Here is a 19,467-nt window from a genome sequence, read left to right on the forward strand (position 1 = left end):
ACAGAATATGCTGTGGAAAATGAAACAAATTTCATTATCAGAGTTTTAAAAAATGCACAATCTTATACCTGATTTCTATAACATTATAAAGAATACTTAAATTTACATAATCTTCCTGTTGCATAGATGAGGGCTGCCTATCAGTTCCAGCCAAGCAGGGAGCATTCCACTGCTTGGAGTCTGCAGCTCTCAGCAAAGGTTGGAGGCTCTTCTGGGGTTCATCGCTGGAACAGTAATGCTCGGTGAGAGTTTGTGAAACAAATAAATGAGTGGAAAACCAGCTGTGAGGAACACCTTTGCTACACCTTTTAGCAATCTTGTATCACCTTCCCTAGTCTTCAATGTTTAGGCCGATTTTGACCAATAGACAAATATCACCAGGATAGAGAGGCAAATATTTGAAAGCCAGGTAAACTATCCGAATCTCTCTTCCGTGAGTCTAGGAGTCTACAAGATCCCTGTGGAACTTCACAACCTAGAAATATCTTTTCATTAGTGGAGCATGAGGCATTATCAGACACAAAGAGGACCCCTGGTCCTCAGGCCTGGCTAAGCCCGGGGGTAGGGCAGGGGCTCCAAAGGACTGAGTCCCAGCCTCAGCCGCCAATGAAGGCAGAGCAGGGAGCACTCATTATCTCATTTAATGCTTATGCCAACTCTGCAGAAAAGAGGCTATTATCCCTGTTTTATAAGTTGGGAAAGCTGAGCTCTAAAGAATTTATGTAAGTGACTACAGGGTGATGGTTAGGAAGTGTGCAGCAAAATTCAAAACCTGCTCTCCCTGATCCCAAGGCCTCCCTATGCTTCTGACTGCATCTCAGGACACATTCGGGCAACAGATGATTGCTCCACTGGACTTCTTTGGCACTAAAAAAACAAGGGGTTAAAAAGAGTTAAACAACCCTAGCCCTAAAAAAGCACACTGGTAGTAAAAAATAGTAGTAATCAGGGGCGCCAATCAGTGGCTTAGCTGGTTAAGCATCTGACTCTTGGTTTCGGCTTAGGTCATGATCTCAGGGTCCTCGGATCGAGTCCCATATCAGGCTCCACGCTCAGTGCAGAGTCTGCTTGTCCCTCTCCCTCTGCTTCTCCGCCCGCTCACACACACTCCCTCTCTTAAATAAATAAAATCTTAAAAAAAGAATAGTAGTAATCAGTATTTCTTAATTCTAATTTCAGATCCTAAATAGACCTATCACTCCAGCATACATTACCACCCATACTTCAATTCCCCAGATGACAGGCTAAAGGCCATTTCCACGATGGAGCAAGATGTCACACAACCATGTAATTTCCAACATGTGAACACTATGAGAGCCAATGACATCTTTATAGGAGTTTGCTAGCAATGTATTCTGTTGCCTAGCAAAGGGATTTGGTTTGGTTCTTAAACTGAGAAGATGTAATAATTTGGGCATATATTTTCTATACTAATTTTTCAAGACCTAATAAAATAACATTTATTAAGGAAGGCTCCAGCTTTTTACTACTGCCTCTTTCCAATTAGTTTCTTATCAGAGTGTTTAGCACCACCAACTGGTTAAAGAGATCTACTACAAGTTTGTTTGGCTCTCAACCCGCTTTGTTCATTAAGAGAGGATCATACATTTATTTCATATTTAATTTGTGGTAAAGGAATTTACTTCAGCTACTAAATAAAATTAGAAATGCCTTTCCTTGTCAGTCAAATAAATAGTAATCCACTTTGACTTGTTCACATAAGAAGAACGTATATTTTGGTTAGTAAATCATTAGAGAAAACTAATCTACCCACTAAAACTAATTTGATTTATTATACCATAAGCTCGCCCTCAAAAAACAAAGACTAAGAACTACAATGAAAATTAGAAAATAAAATAGGAAACTAAATGGGACTGAAGACTACACTAGCCTATAGTGTTTATATCAAACATTAATTGGGAATAAAAATGATCGAGGAGGTAACTGCACTTTTAAGAACTTTGGAGTTTTCCACCAAGATTCCTGACCTCAAGATGGATGCTGCCATCTGACAAGAAAATATATTCCACCATTTATCTTTCCTTCCTGTTTAACTGAACCCCATCTAGCAATGGGTAACTATACATATAGCATAACTGAGCCCTGAGGGTTCAAATCTGATCTCTGTACAATGAATCAGTGAAAAGAAATAACCCTGAAGAACTAACTCTGACGATTCCCCCCAAACAACTAACTTGTGAATATAAGTTGTCCATGAAAAGAACATCCAGCCAACTTATTGTCATGACCAACTTGTAACCGACAGAATGAATGGCACCATTATAGCAAATTTGGTCACTGCAGAAACTTTTCTACTACTCTATGAGGCAATGTACAAGAGAGAAAGAAGAAGAAGGTTCCATTCAATTAAATGAATTGGACTCTGATGGCAGAGTTCCATTAAAAGCTTTCTGATAAAAAGGAAGTGGAGAAAAAAAAAAAAAAAGCTTTCTGATAGAGTTTAAAACTACTGTAATAATTTTCTGACAGCAGTTTAAAATCTCTATACAAATATGTGGTCAAGTTCATATTTTTTAAGCCCTCTGCATCTAAATCTGCCAATGAAAGCCCCATAAGGAAGATAATCTGTGATAGTTCCAGATAAAATTAAGGACAAGCAGATGCTCCACCCAATTTAACACACAATTTAAAGATGCAAACTTTAACAAACTTTATTCTATTCCTTTGTTTATTCATTCATTCATTCATTCATTCATTCATTCATATATTCATTGAACACTCTCTCCATCAAACACAGGTAGGTTTCTGCAAAAAGGGAAGAGTGTGCCTCTTCTACTGCCCTCACCTCTCCTTGGGTTGAGCCTTGGATATGCCATCTCCAAGGCAGAGAAGATTTTTATTTGAAGTCATGAATGGATTACAAGAAACCTTAACAATAATATTGACTTGGGTTGAGAAATGCATTTTGTAACTTTTATTTTTGTTTCCATACAGGTGGAATGATACTTAATGCTAAATGTGTTCAGGCATTTTATTTTAACTGTAAATTCAGTCTACTCTACCATTATTAAGCAGTGGTATTCTTAAATCAAAAGACAAAATTTTGAAGTATAAAAAAGACACATGACCATTAACAAGTACCAGCAGTGTGACTGGCATCAAATAAAAGATTTTTATTGTTTGTCAGTTTCCTATGTCAGTTTTTTTCTTTAACCAAAGGTTAAAATAATTGAGAATTAGGTCCACTGTCGCTTGAAATTAGGAATAGAGCTCAGCTTCACCTGTACAATGGGTATAAATAATAGCTGATGTGTAGCATCACTGCACAGATTCGGTAAGATTATGCTAGCAGGTGCTTAATGAATGGGAGCTGCCATTGCTGGCACTGGAATGATACAATGCCAGGAAAGCTGGGGGGAGGGAGTGAGCATCAAGGATAGGGTTCCTTGGCAGGGTGCTCAACACCCAGAGAAGATGACAAGAATGAAACCTGAGAAAAGGAGGGCGAGCTACCTGGAGGGACTTAGGTCAAGGGAGCAGCTTTCTAGGCTGGGAGATTAGAGTATGTCTGTAGACAGTCTGGAAGTTATAAAAGGAGAGGAAATGCCTGATGGAGGATGGTCTTACATTAGAAAACAGGGAGGGGATGAGATCGGAATAAAGGAGAGGAATTAGGAAAAAAAAAAAAAAGAGAGAGAGAGAGATCCTATTCCTTACAACTAGAATTGAAAGAAATTGAGAACTTTGAGGGTGAAGAGGAGGCAGGAAAGAAAACCCAGGCAGAGGCCATGACCATCTCCATGAAGCAGAAGGCAAGCTCACCTGCAAGGGCAGAGCAGATAGAAAGGTTCGGTACAACGATGACAGAGAGCAAGTCAATCTGATCATGTGTGACAATGCTAATGACCTGACTTGGGGTGTGAGGCCGAGAATTCCAAGGCCCTTCAGAGGCATGCAGGCCATGGGTACAGGAGGAGATGCAGATGGCACTCGTGCCAACAATTTGTTATCCCCGAAATAGGAAATCAAAGATAGAGGAGACAAAGTTCTCCTGGATGCCAAAGAGAGTATGACATGACTTGAGTGACAGCTATCCCAAACCTGAGCAAGGAAAGGAAAGCATTCTGGAATTACACAGGACCAGGGCTGGGGAAACGTACAGAAGATGGATTCAGATAGTCCAGACACTTTGGCCAAGTAGACATAGCAGTCTCTGTCTCAACAGAGAACACAGTCCCATTCTGGGATAGGCAGTCGGAAGATCAAAGCAAGCCACAGGGGATCTAAACAATGGGATCCAAGAAAATGGACCCAGAGTTCATGAATCTCTCAGACATTACACTTGATGGGAGAGAGACATTTTTGTATGTGTGCTTTGGGGAGGAGGTAGACACATTGCAGAAAGGTGGCAAATGGCTCGTTCTAGGACACAGATTGACAAGGAGCAGGCCCAACTACCAAACCCCATTTCTCAATTTAAGATTATTTTTCGCTTTCACGGTATTTGGGGAAATACTTTACTATTATGATGTAATTCCAAAGACAAGATGCATAACACATGGGTTCTTATCAAAACAACCTGAACCGGGATGCCTGCTATAGTTTCGTGTGATAGAACGCTACATCAGCTTCCTTTTGCACACTTTTGTAAACAGTTCCTTTTGTATATAGTACAGATAACCAAATGAAATCTCAAGTTTAACAATCTAAACCAAACCAATTTATATGAACAGAGGCAAATTATTTAATTATGCAACTGGTTTACCAAGAACATTTCTGGGCGGAGCAAAAATGCCTTGCTTTGTCATGTTTATGTTCGGGTATCCTGGGGAATAAAGCCATGGTTCCCACCCTCGGGATGCTTATCCTGCTAAAAAGAAGTGAGAAGCAACTTGAACCGTGATTAAAAGCACAAGCTCAGTAGTCAACCCGCCTGAGTTTGAGTCTTGGATCCATTACTCACCAGCAAGAGACCTTCAGCAAATTTCTGTGACCTCTCCAAACTTTTTCCTCCTCTATAAAATGGGGATAGACAGGGCCTAACCCATGCGGATCCTATAAGGATTCATTCAACACAGTGCCTGGCACACAGTAAATACTCAGTTAATGTTAGTTGCCAGTGTTATGGTGTTTACTAGTATTAGACGCCTTAATGTGGCTATAGGAGTTCTAAGGAAGAGGAAAGAAATTTTCTGGGTTAGTGATCAGGGCAGGCTACCTAGGAGAGTTCAGCTAAGCTCTAAGGAATGGATGCCATTTAGATATGTGGATGGGGTAGTCAGAGAAGAGAGGGCAATGAACCTGGCATGAGTGAAAATGCTAGAAATGACAGGATCAGTATATGGCAGGCAGATCAGAATGGTGGAGTAGAATTTCTGACTTGGGAAATGCTGAGAGACATGCTAAAAAGGTACACAAGGTTTCTCTGTGTGTAGGGGCCTTGCGTGTCAGACCAAGGAACCTAGGGGCCATCTGGTAGGTAATGAAAAACTACTGGAGTCAAGAAGGACAACTAAACAGTAATGCTTAAACAAACAAACAAACAAACAAAGTAATGCTAATTTCCCTCATCCAAAGCAGGCCAAGGGTTTTCAAACTTAAATGTGCATATTTACCATCCAGGGATATTAAAGTGAACACAATTGACTCTATGTTTGGAGGGGGGCCTGAGATTAGGCATCACTGATAAGGTCCCTAGTGCTGATGCTATTGGTCATTGTAATACTCTTTAAATGGCAAGTGTATATGTATTCAAGATAGTCTGATGGAGAATGACTGGGTAGGAGATTGGTAGACAAGATGGCTAGACATGAGCTGGCAAACTCATTATGAGTCATTATGTCACTGAGATAAAAACACAGTACTGGAAATTTTTTGTTTCTGATTTTTAGGATATATGTAAGGAAGACTACTAAAAGTCCTAAGTGTAACTCCTAATTCTGAGCCTATTTTTTCCCACACCTTAAAATAATGTTAATTTAAATATCTCATATAAAATCCAAATTCATTTTATTAAGTACAAGCTTTTCTTGTTTTAATAACACAACACATAATATTATCAAGATTATTTTCCCCAGGAGTTAGCTATTTATGACAAAAGAAAAACACAAGAAATCGATTCCTTTTTCTATAAAGGAAAATGGCATGAATACATTCATGATGTGTGGCTATTAATAACTTCAGGGATGACTGAAAGGGTTAGCAACATTTGGTCATAAGAAAGGAACCGTGGCAGCAGTATCTTATGTGACAGTTGGATTAAAAGAAAAATAGCCCTCATGCTATTACAGCAAGAACAGCGTATTCAACCATATATGTAGATGAGGAATTGGATACGCTGGCCATAACACTTGTTATAGTGACATCTCAAAAACTAAACCCAGGGTTGGATAGCTGTCAAAGCCAGTAATTTCCTCTTGAGAGCAGTCTTTGTCACACTGACAGACCACATCTGTATTCATGCAGTGGTGGATTCTGAATAATACCTGTGACACACAGAGAAAATAAAGAAGACCGCCATGGCACTCTCCATGATAGATAACCCTACCAGCGAGTTCTGGAATGAGAAGAAGCCTGCCAGATCATATAACACAACAGCGTCATTTCTGAGATGAGGAAAGTGCAGGTCACAGAGGCTCAGTGATTTGTGGGAAGACAGGTAAGTGGCAGAGCTGGAACTGGAACTCAGGTCTCCTGCTTCCCAGCCCTGGGGCTTACCGCTCCACGTGACCTTCACAGGGCTCCTGGGCAGCATTTAGAGAGGACAAGTAGTAGTACAGAATAGAAAGCCCCTTGGCTACAAAGCCATTCATTTACATAAAATGGAGTCATCTATTCAACACGCTGTACTGTCCTGAGCGTGATGTCGAACACTTTGCTGTGCCTGCTCACGCTCTCATACTGGATTTTATGTATACAAATAACTATGAATAAGTATAAAGAAGATATTTATGACAGATTAGGAGTTTAAAGCAGAAGGTGAAGACAATTTTCTTCTGAGGGTTGCAAGGCGGTGAGTAGGGTGTTGGGTCAGGCTGCCGTCAGGATAATAAAGATCTGAACAACTAGGCCTTAAAGGTGAATAGAATTTGCATCTGGGTGGGTTTTATGTAAAACAGGACTACAAAATCTGGGCATCCTAAAGGTAAAAGAGATTAAATGTTCTTTCCGATCAAATAATATATCTTTGATAATATAAACTAAGGGAGCGGATTCAAAAAACCAAAATAACAAATTCTATTTGAAAATTTACAGAAAGAGGTCATTACTCTTCTCTGCTTGTTTCCTGTCCAGTAGCTGAGCTTCAATTCCTAAGTCACCAACTTTAAGTTTATACTGGTAAAAAGATAATCTTCAAATGCAAGGATATACTTTTTGTCCACAGTACAAAATCAATTAAAAGCCCTCTGAAAAACTGGCATTTTCTTAAAATGATTAGAATACATTTCTATAGTAGGATTTTGAAAGTACAGTTTTATTCAATATATGTGAAATGCCCAAAGAAATGAAATTCTGAGGTTAGCTTGAACAGCTTACACACTGATACTGCCCATTCAGGAACCACAGGCAAGAGGATAATCAGAAAAGGAAATCTCTGATAATACAATTTTGAAACAAAAAAATGAAAGAAAAACTAAGGCATTACCACTGCCAAGAAGATACAAAAATTTATAAAATAAAAACTGAAAATTTAAGAAGTCTATTCCTTTGGCCCTTATACTTACACAACCAACTATAGCTTGTAACAGCTCTCTGTGTATGATTACAAAGAATGAGATATGATTTCTAGGCTTTTTAAAAAAAATACTTTTCTATAGACAGAAGCATGTAGATAATTCTGGATCAATAATCATATTCATCACAGTACGTACTCACTATAATAGCTATGCTCTTATTGAGGTCACATGACTACATCTATAAGAGAACCATTCTGATGCACAAATGACTGGGAAATCTTTTCTTGTCCAAGAAAATGATGTGCAACAAGTGTGCTACCAGCAGAAAGGAGTTATAGAAAGCTAAAGAACATAGTGAGGAATATTACTTCAAAAGAGATGAGAATGAATTGAAAAATAAATGCTATCTTTAAAGACACACACACACACACACACACACACACACACACACACACACACACGTTCTATTTATTTATTTGGGAGAGAGAAAGAGAAGAGTGGGGAGGGGCAGAGGGAGAGGGAGAGAGAATCCCGACCAGACTGAGCATGGAGCCCAACACCGGGCTCGATCTATTTTAAATCACTTTCCTTTAGGCCCCTTGACTCTGTAAGACTCTCTTCCATTCAGCATAACAGAAGAGTCTGTTAGTTCATTCTACCCAAGTTCATGACAACCCTTTCCTCTGTAATGGCTGTGACATGAGACGTATATGATCTTTCTCCCAAGAAAATATCCATCACTCCCTAAACCCCTATCCCCACTGCAACTCTAACATTAAACACATATTCTTCCACAAGTCATGATGCTCTTATTGTCAACCAATTTTTAATATCCAGAAGAGGAGAGTTAGAGGATGTTTTTTGACCTTCCCCACATCATATGAGGAATGAGATTCTTATACCAAAAATACCAGATATAACTTTAAATGTCTCCTGTCATGATTAGAAAGCGTTTCGGTGCCTCAATATTTCCACATTACATTAGTTATCTGACAATCTGCCTGCACACTCAGAACCTCAGACAGTGGGTCAGGGAGTGGGCCTTCGGCATACCCACATTTCATTTCATGGCTGGAAAGCAAAAGCTTCCCAGAGCTTTTTGCCAATTGACAGGTGGTGGGCAAGTGCAAATCTCAGTGCTTACAATGAGCTGGAGAAAGCTCCTAGGCATGGAGAAGTAAATATAGCCACGCAGAGAAAAAGGCCTGCCAGAAATACCACAGGGTGCTGGTGGCGGGCAAAGTCAGGAAAGAGCATGAAGTCAGCTCCTTGATAACAGCTGAGGCTAAATCATGAATTGCAAGTGACCCCAAAATAAAGCAAAGAGAGGCTATCAGAGATTAATTCATGAAAACCACATGCAAAAAGAGAAAAATGGAAGAGAAAGCCATATGTGGCTATAAAACTCCTGATTGCATTTTCAAGTACTTTTTTCTAGTTTAGAAGAAGTAAATTAAACCATAAAAAAAACGCTGAAAGTGAGAATTTCACTGTCACTGGACATTGAGAGTAAGTCACAATGAACCAACAATTATTTAAGTAAGTACAACGCACAAGGCACCATGCTGGGGACAGTGGAAATTGCAAATAAGCTCATAAACTCAAAGAGCTTGTAGCATCTTCTGAAGACAATCCTGAACACTGCCTTTATGTTTATCAAGTAAGTGGAAAAAGAAAATGCAACAAAGTTTGCTAACAAACTTTAGCAAAAGGAAGTAAGACTGTTCAATGCAAAGAAAAAGAAAATTTTATCATGCGGGACCTTGAAAGATAGGTCTAATCTGGGCAGATAGGAGGTAGAGAAAGGCACTGCCAGCAGGGGAAACAGAATGTTTAAATACACATCACATGTTGAAAGAACAAGCAGTACGCCAAGGGAAACAGTTATTTGGGGCTAACGAAAGATGAATGTGAAAAGGAACCAGATGTTGGAGAGCCAGGTTAAATAGTTTTAACCTTACCTGTTAGAGGCACTGAAGATTTCTGAATGTTAAAACAACAACAACAACAACAACAACAACAAACTATAAAATTTTCTGTAAGCACGAATAATATTAAAGAAGACAGTTATTTTTTTAAACTTTTAGTGCTAGAAACAGCTTATTATCTCACATTCATTCTATTGTACAAACTATTCAGTTCTCAAACCTCTTGAATTTCTGGCATTTGGAATGGGTAGGAAAAAAATGATCTTCAGAAAAAGGATTCTCTAAGAACTTCTGAATAACAAAATACCACCTCTAATATAGCCTAATTTCAGTACACAAATCATGATTATCCACTGTTAAGTGGAAAGCAAAGTTTCAAATACTGAAAGGAATCTCAAATTTTGAATCCACGTGTTAAACATTTTAGGATATTGTTAGAGGTAAATAAACTAGTACCAATTTCTGTCTTTGTTTTTTGGGTAACATATCATCTCTTGGTTTAAGAAAGTTAACTTGTTCTTCAAAACCCTTCCTTGGTAGAAAACTTGTTTTCCTTAATTTATATGAAAAAGGCTATAATCAGCAGCCCCCAAGCAATCATTCATTAAAAATAAAGTCTCAAAACCACTGTTTCCCTAATAAGGCAAACACCTCCATAAAATAGGAGTTGTAAGTAGATACAGAAAGGTTTAGGGAAGATACTATAAAATAGTACCACAAAATTGTGGAGGGCACGTATTACATGGAGCACTGGGTGTGGTGCATAAACAATGAATTTTGGAACACTGAAAATAAAATTTAATTAAATTTTTAAAAAATAACAAAAGGAAATTAAACATCAGCATATATAGCTCATGAAAGAAATGTAAAAGAGAAAGAAAACCATAGAAGACAAAAAGAAAAGCCGCACTGGACATAGTACAAAGAATAGACTTCGCTGAAAGTATGTGAAGATACATGGTGAGCAAAACAAGCCAATGAAATAGAAACTAATAGACAATTTATTTATTTATTTTTAAAGATTTTATTTATTTATTTGACAGGGAGAGATCACAAGCAGGCAGAGAGGAAGGCAGAGAGAGAGAGAGAGAGAAAGGGAAGCAGTCTCCTTGCTGAGCAGAGAGCCCGATGCGGGACTCGATCCCAGGACCCTGAGATCATGACCTGAGCCCAAGGCAGCGCCTTAACCCACTGAGCCAACCAGGCGCCCCACTAATAGACAATTTAAAAGGACTTTCAACATAAGCATAATCAGCATTCTCAAGGAAAACTGACTCAAAAATGTTAATGTTCAATTCATTATATAATTTTATTCAAGGACAATGGCCCCTGTGAACAGTTTGAAATGTGAAAGATACCAGGGAATGCAGTCATGATCCCTACTAGAGGACAGACTTCAGCTAAGCAGAAACTATGGCACAAGGCCTGGAAGTGAGCTCTGAATCCACATAACTGTAGAACTAAAATGAAAGACATTATGGTGGGGCGCCTGGGTGGCTCAGTAGGTTAAGCCTCTGCCTTCAGCTCAGGTCATGATTCCAGGGTTCTGTGATCAAGCCCTGCATCGGGCTCTCTGCTCAGCAGGGAGCCTGCTTTCCTCTCTGCCTACTTGTGATCTCTCTCTCTTTGTCAAATAAATAAACAGATAAATAAAAAAGGAAAGAGATTATGGTTGTTCATCATAAATGTTATACTACATACACACATTAGAAATGTAAGTATTATAAAACCTGACAATATATATTTTTTAAAACTATACAGCTTTTATTCATGATAAAATAAATAACATAAACACTCCCAGAGCAGTTAGGGAGCAATTCACAAAACTTCGAAAAATATCTCATTTAGCTCTTGGGATGCATTAATGAATGATCCATCCACTTGCAAGCAAAATGATCCTTTGATGTCTTCTGCCTCGAGTCTGTCTTTTTGAATTGGTTGTTTTGCTTGTTCAGTAGGTTTTATTGTTGTGGTTGTTTGATATGGCTCAAAAAAAATTAAGGTGTAATATGGACATGTAATACTTCTGAAAGAAACCACTCCTGATCTTTTTTGGTTTCTTTAGGAAGAATATGGCCGTCACTGAATTGAAGGTAATGAAAACTTCAGTCATTCACACCAAAGATGACTCTGTCTAATTAGGATTCTCCCTCTCTAGTGGTCTTCTTCTAGTGTCTTTGGATACCAGCTTTCTCCTGGGTAACCGTGGACCTAGGAAATGAACTCCATTCCCAATGGTCAATTAAGTCAAATGCTACTCCAGCTGACAAAGAGCGAATGTCCAACCTTAGAAACATCATGTCATCTTGTATCACTAATAGCCTTAGCATCTGATTTTTTTCCCTTAGTCTTGAAAATTGTTGGAACCACTGAAACAGTGTTGTGTGGAAGACAGACATCCCTGTGTTTCTGGCCTACTTCAATCTATACTTTGAGGAACTATATTTCTCTCCCTACTTGGTTTCACAACTACATTTAATACTTGTTATGCATCATTAATTCTAGTTTAGTGATTATGGTGCTAAAAATAATAAAAATGAGTGTTTAAAATGGGCATGTTCAATTAACTAAAATGCCTTGTTTGGCTGTGGTCTCCAAACTGTTTCAATCCATAATCCTAGGAAGTATAAGATTTGTGGGCCTTTCATATGTTTATTTACAGGTTATATGCACAAATGCTCCTATATTAATATAGTATATACATTATAAGGCATAATATAGAAATTCTAAAGAATTAAAGATAACACTATTTTATTTATTAATGGCAAATTATTTTTGCTGTCACTAGAAATTATTAATACTAATAAAAATAATGTGACTTAATACACTTTATAATTTCCAAACATCTCAATTTAACCTTTTGTGATTGAGCAATTTAATACTTGGTTTTAATGGCTGTCAGAGATACCTCATGAAGATATGTGGACCTAAGTAGGAAAAGGGCGTCATGACATTCAGTCTCTTAATTTATAATTCCATCCTCCAATAAGGGAAAGGCTCAGGGGTGTTTCGAGGGTTTTTAAAAAATTATTATTTTATTGTAATTGTGAACTGAAAGTCAGCTAGTATATGTCTGTCTCTCCTGATATTAGTTGCTCTTGAAAGTTTACTAAAGTTATTGAATTTTTATAGCTCTAGGAATTGTGTTCTAAAACCACTGAAACTTTATAAGATTTTTTTCCAGTTGGTTAGGACATTCCACTTTCAACTTATTGAACATGCAGATGTGAAGGGTTTCCATAAGTGCCACACATCATTTTTTTAAAACAGAATCACACTTCCAATCACTCATTTTCAAAAATGCTCTCCTGGAAGCATAGATTTCTTTTGAGAAGTAGTTTCTCAATGCATTGTTAAAACACTGCTTCTAAGGGCACCTGGGTGGCTCAGTGGGTTAAAGCCTCTGCCTTCGGCTCAGGTCATGATCCCAAGGTCCCGGGATCGAGCTCCGCATTGGGCTCTCTGCTCAGCAGGGAACCTGCTTCCCTTCCTCTCTCTCTGTCTGCCTTTCTGCCTATTTGTGATCTCTGTCTTTCAAATAAATGGATGGAATCTTAAAAAAATAAATAAATAAATCCTATTTAAAAAAAAAACAACAACACTGCTTCTATAGGGAAGGGCTGTATTTAAATGTATTTTTCAGGGGTGCCTGGGTGGCTCAGTGGTTAAAGCCTCTGCCTTCGGCTCAGGTCATGATCTCAGGGTCCTGGGATCGAGTCCCGCGTCGGGCTCTCTGCTCAGCAGGGAGCCTGCCTCCTCCTCTTGTCTCTCTCTGCCTGCCTCTCTGCCTACTTGTAATCTGTCTGTCAAATTAAAAAAAAAAATGTATTTTTCAAAAGTACACTTAAACTATGAGGTTGTACCTACTGAAACTGTTTGACACATAAAGGTCAGCCAACATGGACACTTGTCTTTTGTTAAAAGAAAAATGCAGTAACAATTCTCTATTCTTTCCTTCCGTGAAGAAGAAATACATTGATGCTCATTACTCATCATCACAAAGTATATACAAAGATGCTACCATATTTCAAAGGTCTCGCTGTTCTAGGATCAACTAAGTAATAGCGTCCTATAACATTCTGTCTAGGTCTGGCTTTAACTCCCTTGCTCTTCTTCAATAGCGTGCTTGATAACTTGCTTACGAATGTTGCAGTAAAAGAACTCATAAAGGTCATTGTTACTGACAGTGAGAGCAAATCCTTATTTCAAATAACCTGGCTGATAATTTCTATGGAGCAGGGATGGCTTCCAGTCAGATTTCATGAAATTATTTTTATCTCAAATGGGAACATCTATGTTCCTCCATCTATGTTCCTACTATCCACTCACTCTTTCTTCCTCTCTATCAGAAACTCAGAGGACACATGACTACCCAGAGCAAAGAGGACACTTCTCAGTCTCTTCCCCCTTGGAGCTACCCAGTGCCTTGAAACTAAGTCTGGGTCACTAGGATGTAAGTAGGAACAATGGATAGCCCTAAGAGGAAGAGAATCGCTTCAACTCCCTTTCCTCTGACCTAGCTGGAATCCAGATGTGATGGCTGAAATCTAAGCAGCCACCTTGCAGCAGGAGGGAGACACCTGGTGTTGACGCAGCCAGAACAGTAAGAGGAAAGGTGTCTGGGTCCTTCATGACCGTGTTGACATCAAGTCAGCCCCAGACGGCCTGTGTTCATGTGGGAGAAATACAGTGCCTTCTTTTTTTGAGTTTTGTGATTTTGGGTTTTTTGGTTCTTGTTGCAATAGGGACCACTAACAGATACACCTGGGAACAGCTGAGGAAGAGCTCACACAGAGACTCAGAGAAGACTCTGCTCTGCCGTCTTGTCACGTCAGCACATGCTCGTGCTGTTTATATGACCTTCACTCTGCAGCTTTTTAACAGAAACTACGTTTAAGCCACTTGCCCATATTGTCAGGAGTTGTCTAAATAAAGGACATAATACAACCATTATGTCTACTCTATCAGGGATGCATGAACTGTAACATTGATCAACAACTCTGAAAGCACATGAACAAGGGGACACCATGAAGCAACTTCCACTCTTCAGACAACTTCAGACCCATGTGTAACCTGTGTCTGAACACAAGGGAACCAGCCTCCATGTTAAACATTAATAAAGCTTCAATTTTTTTTTCTTGCTAAATATATATATACACACAATGAAGTTCTACTTTTCCTCTTGCTCCTCTCCCACCCTTACCAACAAATATCTATACACATCTCCCTGGTCTGTAAGCACTCCACTATCAAGGGTATAGATGGAAAAATCTACATACCTAAGTGTCTGCCGTAAGACTGGAAACTTGCAAAAGCAAATGGCAAATTGAGGGGTGGGTGTATATAAAGATTTTGGTGCCTTACCTGAATACGTCCAGAACAGTCCTTTCTGATAACTTGGGAGCCACCTGCTTAAATGCTTTCTTGAAATCTTCAAAAGTTAAATACCCACGATCTATTTGAAATGAAAATATAAAACATTCACTCACTTCTATAAATCCTATTAACTGTTACCTCAACCATATTTGTGTGAAACTTTCTTACTTGAAGAAAAGCAGTAAATATAAAGTAATCTGAGATTGTCTCATCAGAAGAATTCAAGAATCTACTACCACTCTCCTTCAGGGCAGGCCCAGATGATCTCACAGGTCATTAACTGATTCTCTGAGTGCCACTGGGTTTCAAGTCTATGTGAATTGCCAAAACAATTTATTCATCAAAATTCAGTTTTTTTTTTCTTTCTTGGTGTCAGAATGACAATATACAAATGTTTAGAGGGAAAACATCAAAGCAACGAAGACGCTGACCCTGGACTCCACAAGTCTTTCCATCCTGTGTGTGATCTATGGGGCAGAGGGGGTTCAAAGCCACTTTTCTCAGCTATACCCAGTGTGAGAAAAAAGAGTTCTTTTCAATCACTTGTGGGTCAAAGTAGGAGTCAAAGGAAAAGGCCATAGGTTTCCCCATACTTTTGTAGGTGGCTCATGACCTATATCCCCATGTAGCCAGCCCTTTTGCTATTCCCATTATAATGTAGGCAAATCCTAAGTACAATTATGTAACTGTAAATATTATCTTATCCATGGTAAATGTCAAGAGTTTAAGACTGTGATAGAGGAAAAGAAAATTCATACCAACACCTAGGTAACAGCTAATGAATACAGTAAGATAATCTTCCAAGTATATTAGTTTATTTACTGAGAGTACTTAGCAACTTTTCTTAATAGCAGTTTTTAAAATATCAAAACAATTTAAAGATACTTAACAGTGCCTGTCAAAAGCTGTGAAGATGTGTCTTATTTCATTCCAATGGAGTCGAACTTCCTTCTTTTTTCTAACAATACTTAAAAACTCCTCAAGCAATATACCTAAAAGTTAGAAAAAACAATTTGCCAAAAGTGAACATCTTCCTCTTTAAGAAAAAACAAAAACATAAATGAAAAGTGATACATATCATGACCAATTTTATCATCGTTTTGATGAACAGTGCATATCCCTAAAGCTCTATAAAGTGAAAAAGACAGTTTACTAAATGCAAAATAGACCCAACCCTAGCAATGAATAGCAGAAACGATAGGCAGTTCACTGAGCTCTTCTAGGGGTTAAAGGAATGGTGACCTCGAAAAAGTGCAACACTCTTCCCTCTAAAAGATGGAACACACAGGCCTGAAACTACTTATTAAACAAGGTGTCCTAATTTTTATTTCCTTATGGTTCTTTGATTCCTTTTTTCCTAGCCAGATGTCATTATGGTAGGTTTTGTTTTTCCAACTGGGAGATGGGGGCGAAGAAGTAGTTTCTCAAAAGTCAATACCAATTGCACACCAGAGATAAAGGTGGAGAGAATATTCCATAAACAATAGAGCTGGCATCGTCCCCAGCCTTGGGTACACCCCACCACTACTCCGCAGCCTCGGGCTCTGCTTCCTGTGATTCTCATAATAAAAGAGCCCAGCGTGATCATATAAGGTTGGATACTGTGCTTACAATGTTTATTAAAATGAATTCTAATGTGATCTTTGTAGTAGGTTTAAAGAGGAGAGCCAAGAATTTAAACATTTTTGTGAACTGAGCCCCAAATATATAATATAAAAAAGAGTAGTTCATTTTAGTAACTCAGAATTTCCATTACAAAATGGATCACTATTTTTAAAAATAGCCCCAAATCATACAATAACCATGTGCTAATTTTTAAGAACTTGCACTTTTGGTGAGGTAATACTGAGCTGTATACGTTCTGAAAATAGTTCCAATGGTTTTAAAAAAATAACAAAGAAAATACTTTTCTTAAGGGAACCTTTGTGCAATACTGGTAGGAATATAAATTGGTACAGCCACTGTGGAAAACAGTATGGTAGTTCCTCAAAGAATTTAACAGAACTACCATCTGACCCAGTAATTCCCCTTCTTGGTATTTACCCAAAGAAAACAAAAACACTAATCTGAAAAGATATCTATACCCTCATGTTCACTGCATGAGGGTATTTATTTATACTATTTATTTATACTAGCCAAGATATGGAAGCAACCTAAGTGTCCATCAATGGGTGAATGGCTAAAGAAGGTGTGAAACACATACACACACACACACACACACACACACACACACAGAGGAATACTACTCAGCCATAAAAAAAGAATGAGAGGGACGCCTGGGTGGCTCAGTTGGTTAAGCGGCTGCCTTCGGCTCAGGTCATGATCCCAGCGTCCTGGGATCGAGTCCCACATCGGGCTCCTTGCTCGGCAGGGAGCCTGCTTCTCCCTCTGCCTTTGCCTGCCTCTCTGTCTGCCTGTGCTTGCTCACTCTCTCTCCCTCTGTCTCTGACAAATAAATAAATAAAATCTTAAAAAAAAAAAAAAAAGAATGAGATCTTGCTATTCTCCACAACATGGATGGACCTGGAGGGTACTGTACTAAATGAAATAAATCAGAGAAAAATAACATGAATCCACACATAAAAAAAAGCAAAACAAATGAATAAACAAAACAAAACAAAACTTGAGAGATACAGAGAACAGATCAGTAACTACCAGAGGGGAAAGGAGGGGAGTGGGCAAAATGGGTGATAGGGATCAAGAGGTACAAACTTCCTGTTATCAAATAAATAGGTCATGGGAATGTAACATACAAAATGGTGACTATAAATAATAATGTATTGCACATTTTAAAGTTACTAAGAGAATAGATCTTCAAAGTTCTCATCATAAGAAAAAACGATTTTGTAACTCCGTATGATCACAGGTGGTAACTAGACTTACTGTGGTGAGCATTTCACAATATATACCCATATGGAATCATTTTGTTAAACACCTTAAACTAATATAAAGTCTTATGCCAATTACACTTTACTAAAAATAGTTTTATTTCTCGTGTTTTTCTTATTTGTCCGTTAAAGGTTTAGAAACTTTTTAAAGATTTTACTTATTTATTTGACAGACAGAGATCGCACGTAGGCAGAGAGGCAGGCAGAGAGAGAGCAAGGGAAGCAGGCTCCCCACCGCGCAGAGATCCGGACGCTGGCCAATCCCAGGACTCTGGAATCATGACCGGAGCCAAAGGCAGAGGCTTTAACCCACTGAGCCACCCAGGTGCCACTAGGTTTAGAAACTTTAAAAGTCAATCCGTTTTTATGTTCAAATGCTCCTTTTACAACTTTTTAGGACCCACTGTGTGCCACACAGTGTTGAGCTCTGGAAATAGAGGGGAAAAGAGAACACACACACACACACACACACACACACACACACTCCAGTCCCAAGGGAGTTACCGGTCTAGTGGGGGAGAGAATGATAGCCCAGGTGCACCAGTACATGTACACGTTAATTATAAATCATGGCATGTGGATGACAGAGAAAAGAGGAAGTTATAAAAGGATCACAAGAACCCTCCTGCAGAGTAGATTCTGAGGAAAAAGTACTCTCTAAGAGGAGGGAATATTTAAGATAAGACCCATGACAAGAAGGTACCAACTGGTTAAAGGTGAGGAGGAAGAACATTCCAGGAGGCGGGGGGGGGGGGGGGGGGTCAGGAAGGCAGCTGCATCTGTCCTAAGCAACAGGGCACACTTCCCAGCGCTTCCCAGAGTGCTTGGCACATGCTCAGTAAATGCGCTTTGTATGGAATTTGTGCCTGCAGCTTTTCCCCCCATCACAGCTAAAGACACACAGGGATGCAGCGCTGTTTTCATCTCGGCACCTTTGAAAACAGAGGATGTATGGAGACCACTTGCTGAGGATAAAATTGAAGTCTAGTCATGCCACGTTCCTACAGGTTCAAATCTGTTAACTTTACTTTCAGGAACACCAAAAGCTCATCAATTAGATAGCATCTCGATTAGTTGAAATTCCTGAATAATATGTCACTGATCTCTGCATGTCCTAGGAGACCCTTTACCACCTCGCCCCAGTCTACTTTTCTGGCTTCCCTAGTAAACTTCCTGAGGCTTCCCCAAGGCAACAAACCCTTTCATACCTTTGGGCACATTGCCTGGAATGAGCTTCTCCTTTTTCTCCTATTGAAAGTTTACCTCTCCTTCCCTAGGCAACCAGTACATTGACTCTTATTTGAAGTCTTCCCTGATTTCTCCCAGTTGAGTCCCTTTTCTGTGACCCACCAGCCCTCTGTTCATAACACAATTGATTTTCTTTTTGAATCTATTAGGTCCTATGGTAATTATTTGATCACACATCTACCGGGGAAGCACTGTATGTGGTTTAAGATTTTATTCCCAGCGTCTGGCATCATACCAGGCACATAGTAGGCATGCAATACACGTTCGTTGAATAAGTACATCAAGTAACAGGAAGATGTTATTTCTAGTTTTCAGCAAAAAACATTAAAATGTGTGTTTTAAATGATCTCATAACTGTAAAACTAATGCCAAAAGGAGGTGACTTTCTAT

At 38.9% G+C, this 19,467-nt stretch overlaps 1 protein-coding gene across 8 annotated transcripts in view; it reads right to left on the minus strand.

The window, feature by feature from the left end:
* Positions 1-19,467, minus strand: part of EFCAB11 (EF-hand calcium binding domain 11) — a 142,887-nt gene that overhangs the window by 107,479 nt on the left and 15,941 nt on the right. For 7 of the 8 annotated variants that reach the window (XM_032878611.1, XM_032878610.1, XM_032878613.1 and 4 more), the window contains 2 exons: positions 15,832-15,933; positions 14,930-15,020 (listed from right to left, as the gene is read on the minus strand). In XM_032878611.1, the coding sequence (XP_032734502.1) occupies positions 14,930-15,020; positions 15,832-15,933 (193 nt within the window). Of the gene's footprint in view, positions 1-11,163; positions 11,184-14,929; positions 15,021-15,831; positions 15,934-19,467 lie in introns of those variants that run through there. The other variant, XM_032878618.1, reaches the window with a different exon arrangement.

The sequence above is a fragment of the Lontra canadensis genome, unplaced genomic scaffold (assembly GCF_010015895.1).
Source record: "Lontra canadensis isolate GAN:19392208 unplaced genomic scaffold, GSC_riverotter_1.0 scaffold64, whole genome shotgun sequence".
Lineage (NCBI taxonomy): Eukaryota > Metazoa > Chordata > Mammalia > Carnivora > Mustelidae > Lontra > Lontra canadensis.